The 21,525-nt window shown below is 42.6% G+C and overlaps 3 protein-coding genes across 4 annotated transcripts; 2 read left to right on the forward strand and 1 right to left on the reverse strand.

Moving 5' to 3' along the window:
- The first annotated feature begins 90 nt into the window (after positions 1–90).
- Positions 91–9,078, forward strand: racgap1 (Rac GTPase activating protein 1). 2 transcript variants are annotated; one of them, XM_034589466.1, is made up of 17 exons: positions 91–242; positions 1,179–1,284; positions 1,395–1,597; positions 1,699–1,841; positions 2,758–2,827; positions 2,937–2,990; positions 3,107–3,184; positions 3,392–3,509; positions 3,973–4,115; positions 4,464–4,628; positions 4,736–4,831; positions 5,562–5,760; positions 6,044–6,149; positions 6,505–6,637; positions 7,672–7,798; positions 7,894–7,993; positions 8,102–9,078. In XM_034589466.1, exons 2-17 carry the CDS (start codon positions 1,200–1,202, stop codon positions 8,175–8,177), a joined length of 1,896 nt encoding a protein of 631 aa, XP_034445357.1. In that variant the 5' UTR covers positions 91–242; positions 1,179–1,199; the 3' UTR covers positions 8,178–9,078. The 2 variants fall into 2 exon arrangements, with proteins under 2 accessions (XP_034445357.1, XP_034445356.1); XM_034589465.1 differs by having other exon boundaries at positions 104–237.
- Positions 9,079–10,191: 1,113 nt separating this feature from the next.
- On the reverse strand, positions 10,192–13,023 carry si:ch211-210c8.6. The gene is made up of 5 exons (XM_034589471.1): positions 12,790–13,023; positions 11,541–11,646; positions 11,181–11,287; positions 10,692–10,864; positions 10,192–10,624 (listed from the first exon to the last, which is right to left on the reverse strand). Exons 1-5 carry the CDS (start codon positions 12,944–12,946, stop codon positions 10,346–10,348), a joined length of 822 nt encoding a protein of 273 aa, XP_034445362.1. The 5' UTR covers positions 12,947–13,023; the 3' UTR covers positions 10,192–10,345.
- Positions 11,655–17,291, forward strand: bin2a (bridging integrator 2a). Its single transcript, XM_034589470.1, has 13 exons — positions 11,655–11,899; positions 13,918–14,025; positions 14,106–14,186; positions 14,349–14,403; positions 14,484–14,578; positions 14,721–14,816; positions 14,999–15,106; positions 15,211–15,296; positions 15,386–15,461; positions 15,559–15,641; positions 15,932–16,565; positions 16,673–16,748; positions 16,840–17,291. The coding sequence occupies exons 2-12, from the start codon at positions 13,942–13,944 to the stop codon at positions 16,724–16,726; spliced, it is 1,452 nt and encodes a 483-aa protein (XP_034445361.1). The 5' UTR covers positions 11,655–11,899; positions 13,918–13,941; the 3' UTR covers positions 16,727–16,748; positions 16,840–17,291.
- Positions 17,292–21,525: the final 4,234 nt, after the last annotated feature.

Consider the following 21,525-nt stretch of genomic DNA (forward strand, 5'->3'; position numbering starts at 1 on the left):
CTGAAACGTCCCAATCGGAAGTCGTCTCTCTTCCCCCTTGACGCCGGCGCAACGCTCGTCGCTGATTGGCTGCCGGCTCCATTTGAAATTACAACGCGCTGGAGGAAGCGGCGGCGGCGGAAGGGACGAGAGATTCGGCGAGTTTGTGTCTTTAAAAAAGAAAAAGGAAAAAGGTGGAAACATCTTCACCGACACAACGGACACGGTTCCCACGGTTCCTGCGTCGCTCCACAGCGGGTAAGGTGGGTCATCGATGCCGGATGTTGTTTGCTAACGCGGGCTAACGGGGACCCGGGTCAACGGCGGCTAACAACCGCCGCATTGTTTTCCTGTGGTTCTGTGAATGAACGTGTTTAACTGCAGCTTCAGGGCAGAAAGTGAAGAAACTCATTCAAACACATGGGAAGAATCAACGATATGTAAATATTTTTGGTGTAACGTGAGTGTTTTTATTCGCCATTGAACTTGAGGATAATTTCTTAACATTTAATTAAGGGAAGTCTTCAGTTTGAAAAACAGACACACACACACACACATCACCTTCACTGTGCTCTAATACTACTTATATCTTATTAATCTGTTAATTTAATTCAATGTAACGTCAGTAAACAGAATTAATCAAATCCATACGTGTAAGAACTCGTCTCCTGATGTTGATCAAAAACATGTTGGGACAACTAAGTTTGTGTTCTCTGCCCATATGATCCACAAAGATATGGATTACTTTACATTCTTTGTTCTCATAAATGTCATAATCCTTTTTTAGTTATTGTTGATATTGGTGCTTTTGTAGGGTTTTTGCTGTGTGTGTTTTATTATGAGGAACTCTTCTAGTTTCGATGCCGGTCAGGATTCACAGCTGAAAACGTTTTTATGCTGTTGTATTTTCAGTTAAATCTTGAAATCTGCCACAGGTCTATGGGTTTAGATCTTCAGTGTCCCGTGTCTCTTGTGTAATCCCGCAGACGTCAGGGCTCTGCAGGGGTCAAACCATCTGCTGCACATGACTCCTCGTTCCTTTGGCTGCTGAATGTCTTTATAACTCCCTGTTTCTGATGCCTTACTGATTGTATTGCAGGACGTATACGAATATGAACCTCTAAACTTGCCCAGTGCTTTATTTAAACCCACAATCCTGTTTTTTCAATGTATTTATCTTCTAATGCGTCTGTTTCAAGGGTCCTGACTTATTAGACATCATGGAGACTGCTGTGATAAGCCTGCAAAGCTTATACGATAACCTGAGGACGCAAGTTGACCTCCTCAATGACAACATTGAACCCAGTAAGTAGTGCGTGGTTGTTAGTTTTATCTTTACCGTCAATCATTTGACACAACTGCGACAGATCCCCGACACTTTTACCATGTGCATCTCTTCCCCCCCCCCCACCCAGACTTCATTCAGATGGCACAAAACTTTGATGACTGCCGTCGCAGATGGCAGAGGGCCGAGCAGGATCTGGGGTCTTGCAAAGAGATTCTCACCAAAACCGAGACGGAGAGGGGATCCCTGGAGGTCAAACTGAAACATGCCCGCAACCAAGTGGATGTGGAGATCCGGCGCAGACAAAAGGCTGAGGCTGACTGCGAGAAGCTGGTATGTTGAGTCAAATGGTGACCACTGTTTACTGATGTGTTCACCTGCCTGGTCCGTGTAGTTTCTTATATATGTGCACTGCTTGTATTTCTATAATACAGGACCGTCAAATTCTGTTGATTCGTGACCTGCTGACCAGCGAAGGATCCAGCAACAGCATCCAGCTGAGTGCAGAGCAGCGCTCGGCCCTGGCCTTCCTGAACCCAAACTCTCAGGCAGCAGCCACTCTGAATACCAGCCGAAGGTAAGAACTCACACATGCAGAACAGCTGTGTCCCAGTCCAGGGGGACGCCTCCTCTGGGCTGTGTAGACCATGACGGCTGAACCGAAATGAGACGGTCTGGACAATGAACAATTTCCGGATTGGCGTCACCAGCTTGTTCCACCCATACCACCGTCACTTAGCAACATAGCTGCATTTGGACATGATGAGAAAGTTTTAACGTCCCCTGGTTTTTGTTGTTTGAGTCAACGCCTGATACTTGCATTTAAAAGTGTAAGCATCGGACGCCATTTATCTTGTTGCCTCCAGTTTATCACCAAAGCACAATGCATCCTGGGATAGGTTGGCCTGAGAAGGATCCACCTATTGGAGCCCTAGTTGCTCTGGGATGGAAGGACCATTTCTTCAGCTGCTTTTAAAAGAGCACTGGGAATGTATAGTGGTGCCACTCAGACACATTCAGAAGGATGTGGCCCCTGAATGGAGCCAAAGCTAAAGTATTAGTTCCCACAGCATTCACTTCCTGTTTCATGAAGAGCGTCTGTGTTTATTTTATCATCGCGCCTCATCAGTGGTGTCTCGGCAAGTTTAGAAACATATAGAGTCCAGTATTCCCTGTGGTTTAGCCTGCAGGGGGGGGTTCATTTGCGTGTGAGACCATCTGACACTTAAGAGCCCGAGGCAGTACAGGGTTGTATTCACAAACCTACTTCAAAGTGGGAAACTTATTTCCTACTATCATCCATCACATGAATGTAGTCTGTCACACGTTCAGATCACTGTAGTCTTTCAGCTGCATTTCTATTCAAGTATCATTAGAGGATGTAGTTGTGTGTAAAACAATTTGCAATACATTTTTGTGTGGTGGCCAATATATAAAAAAAAACAACTAAATGAGTGAATCCCTACTGAACACATTTCTGTTTCTTCTTACAGACTGAAAACGATAGACGAGTCCGCCTCCATCTTGTCAGATATCAGTTATGACAAAACGGATGATTCTCTTGTAAGTACCTTTCTGTTCAGCATCATTTAGACTTAAAGTAACTGATGTACAGTGGAAATAAACTCCTGTGATTCTGAAGTCTGATTCGGATGTGCTCGATTTGTGACAGGACTGGGACTCGTCCAACGTGAGGACGGTGCGTCTCAAGAAACGAGAAAAAAGGGTAAGTTAAGTCCCTGTGAACTTTGTCTTTTTAAAATTCAGGGTTTTGGAAGCACGGCTTCCTGTTCACTGCAGGTCTAGATTTATTGATGTCGTGTCTCCTCCCTTTTATTTCAGCGCTCTTCCAGAAACCGTGTGGATGGTCCTCCACTTGCCTCCAAACGGAGTCGATCAACAGGCAAAACTGCGGAGAGGGTAGGGTCCCTGCTCCAGTCTGGATAGCATTCATTTTTTATGACTCAGAAGATATGTGATGCTATTACAGATTAAACAAGCACTTAAAGACTATGGAGTTAAAATTGGTTGCTCTTAAAATACACATGTGGCCTTAACACATGTAACATTTTGTATGAGGTTATTTTTTACAGTTTATGTATTTATTATTTGTTTTATTTGTGACAGGGAAATGAGACTCTGGTTACAATGACCACAGTGACTGTCCCTGCTGATGGGGGACCTGTTGAGGCCATTTCTACCATTGAAACTCTTCCTTACTGGACTCGCAGCAGGAGAAGGACTGGTAAGATATTTATTATGATTTAAAAATGTGTCCCTGGGCACTTTTAATACATATAATAACCAAACTAATGTTAATCTGCTCGAATGATCTAATTCATTCTCATCAATCCAACTCTGTTCTTGAGACGAAATTAAAAAATCAATTTGGGGCTTTTCATGTTGTACTTTTTTGCAGTTAAATTCCTTTGTGAAATTCTTGCCCCACATTATATTGTTGATCTTAGATGTAATTCATTGAAAACATGCTTTTATTTTGAAGTAAAGTCAACATGATATATTTTGGAGCTATTTTGAAAGGAACAGTTTAAGTCAAATTGTGCAAACTGTGCTTATTTGTGTATTATTTCTAAATGCTCTCATTATTTTTTATATACGTCTGAATACAGCAGCAATGATTTGACTTAACTGCAGACTGGTGGTGGAATGTAACTCCAGGTATTGTTTTGCCATCTCTTCCTGTTCAGCTGCCATGGAGTGGGACTCTGAAACTGTCCCGTCTGTGGATGTCTTCAAACAGCCGAGCGTCCCTGAGGTGGAGCAAAAACACGCGCCCAGCACTCCTCAGAGCACCGGGGGTGTCCGTCTCCACGAGTTTGTCTCCAAAACTGTAAGAGTGCCAAGTGTGTGAGAAAACTGCAGAGTGAATGAATCTGACTTTGAGGGTTTAATGATGGTTCTGCCAATAAGTTTGATCAAACCTGGCACTGGATCTAATGGGTTTGTCAATCATCTATTTCCAGAATTTTAAATGATAGTTTCTTTGCCAAAGTATATCTATTGTTGTCTGTACGGAGCAGCTTTGGCACCAGTGTTTAACGATTTAAAAACTTCTGCTCGTCCCAATGTGTGCAGCTCTGTTTATGCAGGGCTTAAAAAAAGAGGCGTAATTTAGGTTGTTTTTTTTTCTGACGCCGTCGACGGACAATCTTTACCAGCCTCTCAACTCCTGTCTTAGGTCATTAAGCCCGAGTCCTGCGTCCCGTGTGGAAAGAGGATCAAGTTCGGCAAGATCTCACTGAAGTGCCGCGACTGCCGGGTCGTCTCTCACCCCGAGTGTCGCCAGCGTTGCCCTCTGCCTTGCATCCCCACTCTGGCTGGCACCCCGGTCAAGATCGGGGAGGTGTGTGAGAACTTTTGTTTCCCCCCCCCCAATGACTTATTTCTCTCTTGATGTGCACACACATGTGAAAGTTCCAACACTTGACCCCATTTCTGCTCCATTCCCAGGGCGTGCTCGCAGACTACGTCCCCAACACATCACCCAAGATCCCTCCTCTCGTGGTCCACTGCATCAGTGAGATAGAGCAAAGAGGCCTGCATGAGGTTTGTGGCGTTTTCATGTCCCGGTGACACGCAGAAATCTGAAGGATGGCGATGCTTCTCATCCCAGTCGTTATTCTTTATGTCATCCCCATAAACGGAGACAGAGCTGTGACTGGGATTTTACAATCTGTTCCTGGGAGATTAAATTTGTAATTGGAACCAGTGGAAAGCCTCCAAATCTGATAAACCGTCGTGCTGCTCGTCTCCTCTTTCTGAGGTTTTATGTTTTCATCCCGTCCTGATTTCTCCCTTTCACCCTGTGAATGGTCAACACTGCAAATGTTGACTTACAAATGTTGTTGTTTGCACCATTTAGTGATGTGGTTATTAGGCTTAAGCTCCACTGACAAATCATTTAATTGATAGTTGAAATGATTCAGGAAATGTGATGCTTTTGCTAATCATGTTATTTTGGTGCCCTGTTAGAATAAAACCGCCAGATGAACAACGCATCGAAGGTTCTGGGGACTTTGAGTTTTTTGTTCAGAATCATAATTATAATAATTAATAATAAGCTGAATATCTGTAGCTTCTTGAGTGGGGATAGGACAGAATTACCTTGGACTGTGGAAAACTATCACAGGTGTTTTTGTCACTATTTCTCTCAGATTTAATAATAACCAGCAGATTTATCCTGATTTCTGCATCATCGTTAGTTGTAGCCATAGTTCGGGGTTAAGTTCAGTCAAGAAAATGAAAAGTACATAATCGTATATTTCTTCCCCCTCAGGCTGGACTGTATCGTCTGTCCGGTGCCGACCGCACAGTGAAGGAGCTGAAGGAGAAGTTTCTCCGCAGCAGGACCGTTCCCGTGCTGAGCAAGGTGGACGACATCCACGCCGTCACCTGCCTCCTCAAGGACTTCCTGAGGAACCTGAAGGAGCCTCTCCTCACCTTCCGCTTGAACCGCACCTTCATGGAGGCAGCTGGTATGTGTGTGTGTGTTAGAAACGATGCTGGTCCTCGGGCAAAAGCACTGGTACACTAAGTAAAAGCTGTTTATAAATAACTGCAGCTTTGTGTAACTCGTGAATGGACAACGGAACTGTACCCGACAGACCCATTCAATTCAGGTTTCATAAGTGTTTCTACTTTGTTCAGAAGGAAAGGCAAAAACCTTCTTCCTTTTTTTTTTTTTTTCAAGTTGTTGAATCCACAACCTCCAGTTTCTTGTCCTCTGCTGACAAAATACTTCTCTCTTTTCTTCCTCAGAGGTTTCAGATGACGACAACAGCATCGCTCTGATGTACCAAACCATTAGCGACCTGCCAAAGCCCAACAGAGACACGCTGGCTTTCTTAGCCCTTCACCTTCAGAGGTTGGCAGCTACTCTCCTCTGAATAACACAAGAAAACAGTGAACAAACCTACGAATGTCTCAGTGCAGCCGGTTAGAAAAGATTCAGCCTGCTCTGAATTTGGATTTACTGATTCATTTAATGCTCTAGTCTCCCTGTAACCACACTTTGATTTAGCTCAAGCCTCTAAGTAGATTTGTTTAATTACTTTTGGCAAAAATGTGATCAGAGTTTTATTAACAGCTCACTTGTATCTAAATGGACTGAGAAACTTTGTACTTTTCCTAGAAATGAATGTATCTGTATTAACCTTAAGTCGTTGTGGCCATTTGATTTGATTTAATAGACGTGTTTGAATTTAATAAAATCCTTTCAGAGTCGCCGACAGTTTGGACACTAAGATGGACGTCAGTAACCTGGCTCGAGTTTTTGGACCAACTATCGTGGGTCATGCAGTTGCCAATCCAGATCCTATGACAATCCTGCAGGACACGAAGCGCCAGCCAAGGGTAGGTCACAACATGTCAAGTCTCGTGTACAGTGTATAATGTTTCTTCAGGCGTTACTCGTACAAAAAAGAAGAAAGGTTATAAAAAGGATAGTCGCCGCCTTCAGCTCTAGCAGCAGTTTCTCAGACCCAAACAAATGCTTGGTTGGTCTCCCCGACCCCGTTTGTTCATGTTCTCATTATGTTGTTGCAAAGCCCATTAAAACACACAACCAGAAGCACAAATGAATAAAGTTACACTGTACAGCTGCCTGCTGGGCTCGTTGGGTCTCCTGTTCGTGTCGGAGAATTCACACGAGATGTTTCATTTGGAGAAAAGAAAATGTGTTTTTCGAACTTGCAGCCTCCAGCGCAGCACACTTAGCTGGACTTTATAGTGGCCAGCGGCTAGTTACCATGGCTGGCACCATTACCATTGCTTTGCCCAGTGTAGCCCATAATGACTATTGAAATAAGGGTGAGCTGCTGGGTTCCTGATTTATTTCTTTTGTCTGTTTCACCACAGTGAAATCCAGCCCAATCTTTTCCCAGTGATGTTTTCTTTTTATTTGAACAAACCAATGTAAACAGAGAGGCTGATCTGAGATTAGATTTCATGCAATAACACTTGATTGCATTCAATGACCGTTTCCTGAGTACCTTGTGCTCGTGGAGTCAATCTGCATCAAAGCACAGGAATGAATTAAAACTAATAGAGATGGATCGTAACCTGACGATCTAAGAAATGATATTTAATTTTCTTTTACTCCAAAAGGTTATCACGAGGAAAACGGGTCTCCAAATAGATGTGGTTTTAAGATTTAAAACGATTGTGTTGAGATCACAATAAGTAGTAGAAACATTTAGATTGAGACTGAACTCTATACAATTATAACACTCAGAGAAAATCATCACAATACACAGTTTTTCTTTTACGTGTAATTCCTCTCCGTCTTGCTCGAGGCATCTTCCTCACCAGTGATGCACTTTTGAAAGGGGATGAGGCAACAGGCTGAAATAACACTGATCTTTTTTCCACGCACCCTCCCCGTTCAGGTCGTGGAGCGGCTGTTGACTCTGCCGGTGGAATACTGGGCCCCCTTTGTCAACGTGGGAAACGAGCAGCCGAACCTGGACCACCTGATCATCGAGAATGCAAACTGCTACGCCACCCCCGAGAGAGGTAGACCTTTTGTGTGTTGTTCCTCAGCGTTGGTGCGAGTGTGGACGCTGTTATTTGGAAGCTGTCATCTCACCCTGATGTATTTGCCGTTGCAGTGAGCATGCTGGGTCCTCTGACCACGCCGGAGCACCAGCTCAATAAAACCCCGTCCTCCAGCTCCTTGTCTCAGCGCATGAAGTCCTCTCTGACTCCCAGGTAAACACACCAGCAGAGTCTCTCTCCAGAGTCTCAAAGATTGGAATATTTCTGTCCATGTTACTATATTCAATCATTAATTGTTGAAATGTTCTCTCCTCGTTGCAGATTTGGGAGCAAGAGCAAATCGGCTGTTGGATTCGGTCGCCAAGGAAAATTCTTTGCATCGCCGCTCCTCAAATAGAGCAGCTACATAAAACCTTTTATTCATGCAGCAATATTGAATAACTCATAGCCAGGTACTGCTTTATTAACCGCTATAGTTGCCTCCGTGTTAGTCTTCCTCTTTATACTTATAATCATTTTTAAAGGTTCACAATGTTAAGAGTATTTTGATGATTTTACATGTTTTTTTTTTACAAAATAGGAGCTTTTCCCATCTATGCACACTTGTGACTTTAGAGAATGCTTTTGCAAAAATGTTTAACGTGACTTTCTCATGTCCCATCTTAACGCATGTGGATGTTCTATATATATATATATATATTTGCTCTTTTTAAGAGGTGTGCTCATAGATGACGATGTGTACTGTACCTGCAGTTTTGTTGTGACGTGCTTCTCAAACCTAAATCATTTCTCTTGAGCTCTTCGGCTCATGTGTCACTCAGAGGTTGAAGAGCTCATTTGTAGGCATTTCATTCTAGGTTTGTTATTTTGATGTTTGTATTTTATTTCTGTTTCTATCCAGTTTTAGTTGTCTTCACCCCCCCCCCCCCCCTCCCAGTAATTTGTACTGTAAATATTCGTAATTTAAGTACAAACACTAAGTGCAAGAGCTGAGTGGGAATATCTTGCTCGTCGTTTCCAACTAGGGGAGAAAGTAAAAGAAGTTGCTGTCATTCAGTTTTACAGTGTATTTTGCACTGCTGGTGAACATCAGGAACATTGTTCACATGTTTATGTCTCGAGCTGTAAACTCTGTCAGGTCCTTTTAGCTCCTCCTGATATTTAAAGCTCAGTGTATTGTTTGTACCATGGGAGGTTTCTAATGAACTGTTCAGTGCAAAAGGCCATTACTTTGTAAGATTAGCCAGTTGAGTTACTGTGGCATTATTTGATTAACTACCAGCACAGATTTTGTACTCTTGTTCACTTATAAAATACATTTACAACATTTACACAAATGTCTACTGGTCTTTCTGTTGGAGTCTCTGTGTTGTTTCCATCTCTCTGTGTGGCTCACTGCCCTGAGTCAGCAGGAGATTCAGATGCTACACAAACGTCAAGGTTCTGTAGAGTGAGGCTCCACTTTGACCTCATCACAGCATGTTTGTAATATATAAACTTAAAATGGCACAGTTGTAGATCTAGAGGTAAGTTGTCAAAGGAAACTAGATCTTTAGATTCTTGTAAAAGTTTTGTCTCACTTCGATATAAACATCCGTCCTGAAAGATCTGATCACAAGTGTTACCACCTGGCGTTTAAAGCTCTGTCTGACCACTAATGATCCAATCTCACTTTCCTGCTCTGTAAGTAATCATGTATCATCTGAGGTCACAAAGACCAAACAATGTTTTATCCCAGTCGGTTTACAGATGTAAGAATGTAGAAAGATTGAACTTGTTTTTAAAAAGAAAAAACTAGAAATGATGTGCTGGTCAGTTCTGATATTGTTGCAATGAGCACGAAAAAAACTCAGTGTATAGTCACAGACGTACAAAGTAGTGGGTCAGAGCCGTCAGCTGAGTAGATGGTCCTTCACAAAGTGTGTGGCCCAGGAGGCATTTGCATTCACTAGGTGAAAAGGATTCGTCCCAGATCGGACGGTCGTTCCTTCCTGCAGCGGTGAGACAACCTGCTACTTTCAATTACTATGGACTGCACTTTCTCTCAACTGCAATATTCACCTGCCTGTGCAATATAATATAACAGTTAATGTTCAATCCATTTACTGAACAAATGCATACTGCATAGATGTCTTTACACTTTATATACTAGTTTATTAAATTCATTTTTCTATATATTTTATTATATTTCTTACACTTAAGTATTCCATGTTACTTATTACTTGATGTCTTTGAAACTAACAGAAGCCGTCACTCCCCTTTCAAACCACTTGTTAAGACCCATTCACACCTCGACTTGTAAACTGATTCTAACAACTTTCACAAACACTTTTCTTTTAAAGATGCTCAACTTCTAAATTTAGGGATTAAAACCCCGACAATAAAAGATGATGAAAGTGACACCACAGAAGTTAATTATGGAATGGCTCATTTATTTTACAGAATAACTATAAAGTGACAAAAATACATTACAACACTCAATTCAAAAATACTTAGTTTAGTTGGGGCACTTTAAGAAGTCGAGTGTGTTTAAGTGTGTGTGTGAGGCAACTGTTGACATCTACATCAAAACTTAGGCCACGGCCAGAGGAGAGGTGTGTTCTGGATGTAGTTTATGAAGGCTGGGTCAGATCCCCACTTCCTGAGGGCCTGCTTCTCCAGGATGGGGATCCCGCTGACGTGACGTAGCAGGAACCAGACGAAGAGGGGCGACGCCAGGCTCAGGTACTGCGGCCCCTGCATCACTGACGAGGCCGAGAGCCACAGACCCGACCACTGCAGGATCTCTCCGAAGTAGTTGGGGTGTCTGCTGTAGGCCCACAGTCCGCTCTGGATGAACTTCCCCTGGAGGCAGCACACTGTCAGTGAATGAGACATTTACAGCTGCACATCACGAGGGCTTTAAACTTACTGCATTATCCGGGTCACGCTTGAAAAGCCATTTCTGCTGGTCGGCTATGGCCTCCGCAGCGAAGCCGAGGCCCCAAATCGTCCAGCCAACGTAGTCGCGTGTTCCCAGAGGCTCGTCTCGCTTCTCGCTGTTCAGCATGAGGGTGGGCAGGAGGGTCATAAATACCCACAGGGCTGAAACAGGAACAAATGAATCATCAACCAGGACCTGGCTTGACTCAATACTTACATTAATATTCATTTAACTCTGGCTACATCCACACGATTGTTTAATTTTCTCTGCAGCAGAGTTGATGTGTTTTAAAAATGAAAATACAGTAGAAGGGATGCACCCGTACTGTGACCACCAGCTTCTACCTGGAATAAATGCATTTAGGAAGAGAAAGTGGACAGTGATTTATACGAGGCACGCCGTCCTTCAGGCGGCTGCGGAGATGGTCAAGGACAATGGAAATGAAAGGGAAGACTTATTTACATCCCTTCCAGGTACCTTGAATAGTCCAGTATACAAAGAAAGTCCCTGGGCTGTCTCTGACATTGTTGAATCTGCGATCGTGGCCGTCCTTCAAGATCCGCATGAAGAGGAATGTCCCCAGTCTGCAGGAGGAACATGGTTAACATCCATTCCACATTAACTGAGCCATTATTCATTAACCTGACTTTAGACTTTCTCATTCATCGGCCCCTCCTCTGACCTTGCCAAGGACCCTCAGCGACTGAACTCGCACACAAAGCTCTGTGGGTTTTACTGCAGGAGGATACAATCTCGGCCTTGCCTCCGTTGCAGTTTTATTGAAGTGTGCAGGGGTGTCACTGTGTTTAACACTGGGGTGGACGCTGTATCACCTACCTGAGTCCCCACGCCGTCACCAGCCCGGTCTGCACCTTCTGACGGACGTGACTGGCTCCGCCCCAGATACGACTCAGGTGGGCAAGGAGTATAAATGTCCCAGAGCCTGCAACCACAAAAAAAAAGAAAAAGACGACACAGGCCTGTTAGGACATGGGCACGGCAGACAGTTGTTCTTGTCACAGAGTAAGGCGTGTTCAATAAATCTTTTACCCAGGATACTGCAGACAATTGGTTCCAAAGTTCAAGGGTAAGAAAAACCAGGAGCCCAGAGCGGAGGAGTGGAGCGCCAGAGGAGGACGAATGTCAGGGTGATTCATTTGGGAAATTAGAACGAATTCAGTCATTGGTGTCGACAGGTAAGCTACGCTGTTGGAATGATTTGATGAATGACTGCATTTAACTCAAGTGGCACCTTGTCCATAATTTGAAAAATCTTTTCCTTCCTCATTGGTTGTGTCTAAGTCGCCGTGTACATCTGTGACCTGATTCAAACGCACAAGCTTAAAAAGGTTAAACAGTGAGAACACAAGGGGCTGCACCTCATCATTAGTTTTTCATTATCAATTAATCTGACATGTATCTGCTCAAATAATTGATTCATCATTTAAAATGTGCAAGAAATGGAGGGAAATATTCAAGTGAAAGCTCCATAACCCAAAGTAAGATGGAAGAAATTCAAATAAAAAGCTGAAAAATGACATTTAAGATAATGAAATAAACGGTTAAAGCTCAAAGAAGAATCAAATAAGAACATGCAACTACCAAAATTACACTATTAACTCTGTTCAGGTGGTTAATACAGAGTTTGAAATAGTTCTTCCCAACGCACAAGTGAGAATTTCATTATGACTTTCTCAGTGACTGGTGTTCTCTAGTTCTAGAATGGGCCCCCTCTGTGGCTCCCAGGACTGCTGTGCACGGCCCTGCTGTCATTAAGTAAGCTGACTGGATGTTAAGCTGGAGGAGGAGCTCCGAGGCTGTTTCACAACAAACCCTCTTTAGATAACTCTTGCTTTTGTAACGATGATGAATCAACAATTCCAAGTGCGTTGCAAACTTTTTCCCTTTTAAACATCTGCTTCAGCCCCTCACATCTGGATCAGGCTTCCCTCCCCCCTGTGGGCTCTGATTCTTTCAAAGTCCAGTTTAAACCACTGGTTCCAGTTGAATCCCAGTCTCAGCTGCACAGTCAACACATGGCCGCACATCCAACACTAACAGAAGGGAGAAGCTCGTCGGGTTTTACCTGCCAGGTCATAGAACTTCTCGGTTCTGAAGGCTGCAGCCAGAGCCCAGCCGGTCCACTGGATGCCCAGGTCCGTCAGGCCACACTTCACCAGCGTGCTGCCCATGATCAGCTCCTGCAGCTCGGCCAGCAGCACAGGGAACTGTCGCTCTGTCATCAAACCACTCCTCCAACACCCAGACACATAAAGACAAGAGTCAGGGTAAAGTTCACAGCTGCCATTACTGCCGCAGGGAACTCTGGGTGTTGTAGTTATCAGAGGGATCAGGCCTGGTGGTCTGCAGAGAGAGGAGCAGGGAGAGTCTCCATGAGTACAAATACATTTTCTGTAGTACTCTACCTCAGTATAATCCACTGGTACTTTACTTGAGTAATTACATTTTCTACAGCTTTATATTCCCAATCATTGGCTGAGTAAATATTGATATTTAACTAAGAGGAAGTAAATGTTCCATCACAAGAAAAATCCTGGTTTAAAAACTGTATTTAGAAGTTTAAAAACATATTTAAGTGTTTCTATCATAATAAGATGATCATTACTGACTATCATGTACATTAATAAGAAGTGTGTGTATATAGAAGATTAACATAATTATATTTTCTGAGTTAAATCAAAACAGAATTATTGTGGATTTCTGTGATTGGGCTCTTATGAGATTCCATCACTTTGGAAACATTTCATTGTTTTACTCCTCTGAATGATTCTGAATGCTATGGTAAAATGATGTATACAGAATGAATATTATATACGTATAATATACACGTTGGATTATATCAAGTAATCATACAAATATTTGTGTGAGGGGAATCCAGTAGTAACACCATCTACTGTATTATGTAGTGAAATATATGTAATGGTAAAAAACATAATAGTAAAACTTTATTTCTTTAGCTCTTATCAAGGTTATAAACTGCTTTACAAAACACGGGGGAACAAAACATATATATATATATGTGGTTATATTTATAGTGATGTGAGTAATATTTCACCTTCATTTTGTTTACGATAATCAAATATCACAACGTTGAAATGTCTCTCAGGACATTTCTGTATTCGATCTGTAAATTCCGGTGTCACGGGTCCGAGTTGTAATGTTTCCTGATTTCTCTGGTTCCCTTCATCATCAGGAATAAAGACAGTCAAGACAAAACATGGCCGACAGCTCGAGTCCCAAAAGAAACTCTGGGGACTTTGCTAAGAAAGTCCAGAGACGACTGAGCAGAGGCAAAGAAAAGGTAACGCAGTCTGTGAGAAGAACAAGAGAAAGATCATTTTAAATATTTACTCATCTGTTACACATGCTTCTTTTCTGCAGGTTCTGCAAAAGCTGGGAAAGGCTGCGGAGACCAGAGATGATCAGTTTGAACATGATCACCAGATGTTTAGTGACCAGCAGGTAATCATCCCTCCTGCTTAATAAAATAAGATTTACAGGTGGAAACCACTGCTGCGTCAACACGTTTGACTGTAAACACAGGGATGATTTATCCTCCTTTAGTCAACATTGTAAAAGTAAAGCATCTGAAGACAGACACTCAATCCTCTTGTCTATTTGTAGGCTGATGGGAACCGGATACACAAAGACCTGAGGAGCTACATTAACGCAGTCAGAGGTGAAACATGCTGTTTGTCTTGCAGACCTCTAGAGTTGTGTCTCCTCCGGCTCTTATTTAAACTCTTCTGCTTCTCACAGACATGCGTGAAGCATCGAGGCGTCTTTCCCAGTCTCTGTTTGATGCCTATGAAAACGAGTGGGCTGGAGAGGAAGACTTGGGCTCCATCGTAGAGGTCAGATAATACAGACTCTCACCGTGTGCTCAGCAAGAACAAAAGGGATTCATACATGTACATTGGTTTAAAACCTCCCATCCACCCTCTCGCTTCATACATATTTAATGTGATATTTACGATATATGCGTATTTTAATAAGGGGGAGGATCTCCTGTGGAACGACTACGAGGTGAAGCTGCTGGACCAGGCCGTGCGCACCATGGAGTCCTACGTGGGCCAGTTCCCAGATGTCAAGGTAAGGCAAGAGGAACTGAGTGAGCAAAGCAAACATAATTAAATACACAGACAGACTGAAGTGCTGAGAGCAGCCACACAAAAAACCAACAAAGTAGTTCACACAGAGGACGTGCACAAAGACACACACACACACACACACACATAATATGTCTGGATCGTCTGTGTTTCTCAACCCTGCAGGAGAAAGTTGGCAAGAGGGGCAGGAAACTGGTCGACTACGACTCTTCCCGTCACCACCTGGAGGCACTGCAGGCTGCAAAGAAGAGGGATGACGTCAAGATAAACAAGGTCGTGCAGAATGAGAAACACATGTGATTTTTATTAACAGTGTATTTCAACCTGAACCTGTTGAAAAATATATACGATATGAGATTCAGCTTTTCGTTCTGCAGGCAGAGGAGGAGATGATTTACGCCAAAAGTGTCTATGAAGGCTTCAACAATGAGCTAAAGGAAGAGATGCCTGTGCTCTACGACAGGTCTGATAGGATATTCTTTTGTTAACATGTGATTTGTGTGGATCCACACGTATTATTCATGTGATCTGTCAATGTTTTTCCTCCTTTAGCCGCGTTGGATGCTACGTGGCTGTCTTCTCTGCCGTGTCAAATTTACGAGACATCTTCTATAAGGAAATGAGCACGGTGCGTGGAGCTGGTTGGTTGAGCAGCTACACTGGGTGTGCGCATGATATTTATTGATGTAAAGCCAGTGCTTGACTTTAAGTGTCTCCTCTTTCAGCTCAATATTGATCTGCAGAATGTGATAAAGGATCTGCAGGCTCAGCATCCAGACAAAGTGTTTGCTGTGAAGGGGATACAGCGGTGAGTTGAATCTTTTGAATTGTGAAGTAATCAAAGGAAAATCTGTTTACTCAAATGTACTTAAAAGATCACGAAACACTGTAAATTATCCCCCAATGTCTTTTCTCCGATTTGATGTCACTAATCCAGATGTTTTGGGGCCAATGAGTCAAAGCTCCAACATTTCCTGTATTTTCTTTATCTATGTTCCTCACTGACAATGACCTGATTTCTTTAGAATCCATATCACTCTTCTGACCAACTGCTCTTTGATAAACTTTGATAACTTTTTATATGGCTAAATGTTGCAGTTACGGCTCCTTGAGGAGACGAACCCTGATCTCCCCGAAGGCCTGGAAAGCCAGTTTTTCTGAGTTTCACAAGAGCTACACTCCTAAACCTGGGCAGAGGTTTGGTCTCAGGTCCCCAGACAAACCTCGCCGCAGCACTTTGACCAGAGAGGGCAGCACCCTGTCCAGAGAGGGCAGCACCCTGTCCAGAGAGGGCAGCATCCTCACTGTCACCCCACTACTGCCATCTCTGGAAAACCCTGACGCTGAGTCCGGGGACCTGGACGCCGAATCAAGCCTCAGTGAGAGCCAGACTTCTCCTGCAAAGGAACAGAAGTCAGGAGAAGACAGCAATCAAGCGGAGAAGGAGAAGGGAGAGAAAGAAGTCAAGTCTGAGCTGGAGCCTCCTGCAGAATCTGATGTTAAAGGAGATGGTGAGGAAGCTCCAGCGAGTGACAGCAGCTCAGAACTGAACAACTCCTGTGATTCTGAGAGCCTGGAGCTGCAGCTGTCGGCTGCTGACAACGGCCCGCTGCACATTGAAGAAAGAGAAGACAGCCCAGTGACCCTCAACACTCTGAAATCAAATGGACTGGAGGACCGGGAAGTTTCTGGGCTCAACTCTGACACCAAGGACCCGGGCTTTCCTCACAAGGTCTGTCACTTGATTAGCACACTGCTGCCTGGTGCTGCAGGCTTTTGTGAACTTACCATTGTTTTGTGTCATGACTCTCCTGTTTTCCATTCCTGTGTTGTATCCAGGACGCTGCTGCAGATACAAAGACATCCCATGATCCCAAAAGCACAGAGGTTTAAAGTTTCCACACTTTGATATGAGGTTTGTGTGTTTTCCTGCGAACAGTCTCTCATATTATATTTTTCTGTTGTTTATGAGTTTTTTTTTCATAAATCTGTGTTTGCCTGAACAGGAAAGCACAGAGGAGCTAAAAGTCAACAGCTGCACAAGAGGAAAAATGTGGAAACAGCTGCATTGAAACGTCCAACGAGCGTCATGACTGATGTTCTGTGCAAAACTTGTTGCTTTTAGATTTTTTATTTATCTTTTATTGAAATCAGTTGTGAATACATTTGGTTTTACTGTAATTACCCTTAAAAGATTTGTTGTATATGCACCCATTGCATTATATCCTGTGCTAACAGGTACAGGTAGTTTGTCTAATATTTCAAAGATAAATGTACTATTAGATTTATATTGTTAGAATTTTCTGTTTCAGTTTGACTTAGAGGTTTGATTCTTCCTACTCACTCCCAATGGGAATACATCAATTATCCTGTTTATTTAATTATTTGATGCACATTTAAAGCTAAGATATATGTGAATGAACGTGTTCTCAAAACTGAATAAATGAACCTTTTGATTAGAACTTTGTCAAAATGTGGTTGCTTCCTTGAACTTGACCAAAATGGACGTTTAAAGGGATAAAGAGATAAGGCCACATCTTGAATCTACTGTACGTGATGCTCAGCAGCATTAATGGAAAATGTCAGAGATGAGGCTTCCTGATACAAGTGTCCTTTATTTGAAAGGGTTCAAGGTTTATTTGGACCAGATTACAAAAAAAAAGATACTGTTGAATCATTTGGCTAAAATATGTTTGTACTGGATACATTTAATATTTCACAGATTTTTCTTCAGACTTTATTAGGAGACATTTGGAGTCATGATCAATCTGGAAATGTAGGTGTGGTATCCAGGTCCCGCTGAAACATGTGGTTGACCAATCGCAAGTCGGCCTCAGCATCTTTTATTGCATCAAGTAACAATTAATAATTACACTTGAAAATGCATCAGTGTGATCAGAACTACCTAAAATGAGAGAAACAATATTTGGAAGAAAGTCATTTACTTTTACTTTAGTTTGGCCCAAGTCCCATCTGCTAACATGGAGGAGGTGGGGTTTACAAGGGTGGGATATTAAAACAGATGCAAGGACAATACATTAAAATCTAAATTAACCTGGCTTTGCTTTTGGGCAGCTGTCATCTTTACAGTAGGTAGGGGGGGGGGACTGGTAAATCTTTTGCCCCAGGGCCCTTTTATCAAGTGAATCCGTCCGTGTAGGCAGGCCGCGCCACGGTTCAGAGCTCAGCAGTGACACCTCTCGCCGATAGACGATCTTGGAGGCGGCGATGGGGGAGGAAAGGGAGGGATCGGAAATGGAGAGCGCGGTGAGAAAGGGAGGAGGGCGAGAGAAGCAGCTCTGACTTTATTTCTCAGACCTCCGCAGTTTCCACGGCTCGACACCACCCACCACCCCCCCACCCCACCCCGGTGAGCGCCGCTTCTCTCCCCGCCTCAGAGCCGCTCCGCCCGGGCACAAAGCTCCAGAGAGTCCAGGTGAGTCGAGATGAACCGCCGTGTTTGTTCAGCGTCGGACGGAATCATGGCGACTTCACCTGGAAACGGTGTCCGCTTCTGCTTCGAGTCGTCGCGGCGGCTCGGAGGGGAAAGTTCCCCCCTCAACACGAGGGGGAGGAAGTTTACTTTCTTTCTTTTTAAAGGTCAAACTCACCGAGGAGGAGAAGAAAGAGACTTAAACGTCTGTTGTGATGTTGGTGCTTCGCCACCGACGATTTATTTCCATTGTCAATTAATCTGCTGATTCGATTCGGTGTCGATTAATCAGAAAAGCAGTTGATGTCATTGTTATCCTGTTTGTTTTAAAGGTGTGTTTTATTGTGAAGGTTGACCCTCAGGTCTTTGTGTGTTATCTATAGATCCGGAGCGATTCTTCTATTAAGTGATTCCTAGATTAAGGGAACAAATTGATTGGGAGCTACATTCATAATCATTGAATAGTTTCTGTCAGTTTTCAGATTCTTGCTCTTTACATTTTGACTAATTTACGCTTTTCTTTGTCACGTGTGAGAGGAAACTGAACATTTTTAAGTTTTGGACTCTTGCTACAATGAAACATTAAGTTTATGGGACAACGTCAGGAAACTTTGTAACTGATGATTATTATTTATCAATTTATCTGCTGATTTGAGTCGTTCTCACTCAATCTTAGCAGTTGATACTATCGTTAGCCAGTTAGTAGTTTTATTCTGTAAACTGAAAGACGTTCTAGTCACCATCACATGTGTAAAGAGCCAGAATCTGTAAATGTTTTGCCTGAAAGACGAGGCCCCACGAAGAAGACAAAGAAAAGTCAGCTGAGGATTTAAATGTCTGTAAACCGTCAAAATAAAACATTACATCTATTGTAACATTGTTACTTTGCGACCAACTATTATTTTCATTGTCGATTAATCTGCCGATTCGGTCTCGATTAATCGTAACAGTTGATACCATCGTTAGCCAGAGATGTTTAAACCCTCAGCTGATTGTCTTTGTGTATTAATTATCGAGGGCTGGAGCAATAAAGTGATTATTCTGTTGCGTGATTTGTCGATTGGGGGAAAAACGTGATTGGGAGCTACATTGATAAACGTTGAAGAGTTTGTCATCTTTTCAGATTCAGTCAGATTCTTGTTCTTTAGAATTTGACAAATTGATGCTTTTCTTTGTCACATGTGAGAGTAAACTGAACATGTTGAAGTTTTGGACTTTTAAATGGACTCAAACATTAAGTTTATGGGACAACGTTAGGAAACTTTGCAACTAAGGATTATTCTGTATCGATTTATCTGCTGATTCGGTCTGGATTAATTAATGGTTGATACTACCATCCGCCTGTTAGCCCAAGGTTTGTGATATTGATTAGTTTTATTCTATCAAAAGTCCAAAACCTAAAAAGAAATCTGTTTACTATCATATGTGACAAAGAAAAGCGTCAACTCATCCGATTGTAAAGAGATAGAATCCGTGAATGTTTTGCCTGAAAAATGAGATCCCATGAGCCCAAGGTATTCGATCAAAAGTCCAAAACTCACAACTTGTCTGTTAATTATGTGACAAAGAAAAGCGTCAACTCATCAGATTGTAAAGAGCCAGAATGTGTAATCTGAAATGTGACTGAATTGACAGATTATCAATGTTGGTTTCACAATCAACTTATCAATTAATGGGATAATCGCTGCAGCCTTAGATCCTGTTTTTGCAGAACAGAAAGTGAAAAGTCTTTGTGTGCTGGTTTTTTACAGTTGTGTGTGTTTCTTACAGGTCGGCCCTCAGTTGAAAAGCAGCCATGAATAGTAAGTGCACATTTACTGTCGACCCTGATTTAGTGTCTTGTATTTTTTTCTGGCACATTTTGTACTTTTGATTCCCAAAAACTGGATCAAAAAGTCCTGGGCCCCAAACCCCCCCGAGGATCCCCCTTTTTAAGGGGCCCCCCTAAAGCCCAGGGTTCATTCACCATATGGTTCTGCAGTTTATGAATTAAACGAAGACTGGTCCTTCAATACACAAAGCTCTGTTCCCAGTTTTGTAGAGGACAAGTTTGTAGTTTATTTGTTTGTATTGTGCAAATTAATCAGTTTGTTAAATTGTTTTCAGTCACTGTTCAGAAAGCCTTGGGCTAAGTATTATTAATCTGCAAGTGCGAGGTGGAATTTTTATGTTATTTCATGAATTCATTCAGTGACTTCCAATGAAAGTAATAAAAAAAAAAAATGTCCGTCACATTACCCAAAGCGACAGGTGATGTCTGCTCTCGAAGAAACAACCCTGAAATATGAAGTGATTTGTCACATCGGCTCTAAAGTGCTGGTTCCTGTGAGCCCGGGAATAATATTGAAGTTGCATAGTGAGGGTGAAAAGGGGCTCAACACAGTTTTGCCTCTCAGGAGGTAAATCTGATTTAGATTGGAGTTAGATTTTGACCTTAATCAGTGAAATGCAGTGTTTTCAAATGGTGGAAAGAAGTGAAATCTTCTTTTACTCGAGTAAAACTGTACTTTGACGGATTCATTAATAATGAATACAACTGTTGGTTGTGGTCCTATTAATCATTTGGTCCGTCAAACATCAGATAAGGACCATTACGATCTCATAGAGCCAAAGATGATGTTTTCAACCAATAGTCAAACATTTCTGTTTTCTGTCGTTTGAGAAAAGCAGCAAACTGTCACTTTGGCATTTTTTCATTTGCTGCCTAATCGCTGATTTATTTTCTGTCAGCTGACTAGTTAACAGATCGTTGCTGATCACACTTGTGCTCTTCTACTTTCCTCAAAATTTTAACTTCCAGACTTATTCGAAATACAGTTTATCAATGTTGCTTTCACTCACATTAGAGATTTCACTACCTGCTGTGTTTTCTGATTATGTCATTGCATCACAGAGGTTTCATTCTGTAATAATGGAGGCTGTTTCAGAGCTTATTAATCAGATTTACTGTGTCACAACTCTCGGTATCCGCTCCTCGGCCGGCAGCTCTGCAGTTACACAAGTGGCCTCTTGCACATGGGCCTGATGATGGCGTCCTGTGACATTTTTAACATGCCTCTTTATCTCCCAGGCTCCGATATGACGCCTTTAACGACAGCCTCCACATACATGACCACAGCTGTGCCTGAGAGTAAGTGCACCGTCTGGCATGAATGCAATGACTTGTATTTCCGTTTTACTTCATAGTATTTTGTGCTTTTCCATCATTGTATTGATTGTTTCTTTTCTTTTTTCTCCAACACCAGATCCTCTTGCGTCA

The sequence above is a fragment of the Hippoglossus hippoglossus genome, chromosome 7 (genome assembly GCF_009819705.1).
Source record: "Hippoglossus hippoglossus isolate fHipHip1 chromosome 7, fHipHip1.pri, whole genome shotgun sequence".
Lineage (NCBI taxonomy): Eukaryota > Metazoa > Chordata > Actinopteri > Pleuronectiformes > Pleuronectidae > Hippoglossus > Hippoglossus hippoglossus.

Excerpts from the sequence above, each read along its gene's own strand:
- racgap1 (XM_034589466.1), top strand. The coding sequence starts at position 1,200 with ATGGAGACTGCTGTGATAAGCCTGCAAAGCTTATACGATAACCTGAGG. Across the intron at positions 2,991-3,106 it reads TCAAGAAACGAGAAAAAAGG|CGCTCTTCCAGAAACCGTGT; the intron begins GTAAGTTAAGTC and ends CTTTTATTTCAG. Across the intron at positions 6,638-7,671 it reads ACACGAAGCGCCAGCCAAGG|GTCGTGGAGCGGCTGTTGAC; the intron begins GTAGGTCACAAC and ends CTCCCCGTTCAG.
- si:ch211-210c8.6 (XM_034589471.1), bottom strand. The coding sequence starts at position 12,946 with ATGACAGAGCGACAGTTCCCTGTGCTGCTGGCCGAGCTGCAGGAGCTG. Across the intron at positions 11,647-12,789 it reads GAAGTTCTATGACCTGGCAG|GCTCTGGGACATTTATACTC; the intron begins GTAAAACCCGAC and ends TTGTGGTTGCAG. Across the intron at positions 10,865-11,180 it reads TGTATACTGGACTATTCAAG|CCCTGTGGGTATTTATGACC; the intron begins GTACCTGGAAGG and ends TTCCTGTTTCAG.
- bin2a (XM_034589470.1), top strand. The coding sequence starts at position 13,942 with ATGGCCGACAGCTCGAGTCCCAAAAGAAACTCTGGGGACTTTGCTAAG. Across the intron at positions 15,642-15,931 it reads GCTGTGAAGGGGATACAGCG|TTACGGCTCCTTGAGGAGAC; the intron begins GTGAGTTGAATC and ends TAAATGTTGCAG. Across the intron at positions 16,566-16,672 it reads ACCCGGGCTTTCCTCACAAG|GACGCTGCTGCAGATACAAA; the intron begins GTCTGTCACTTG and ends TGTTGTATCCAG.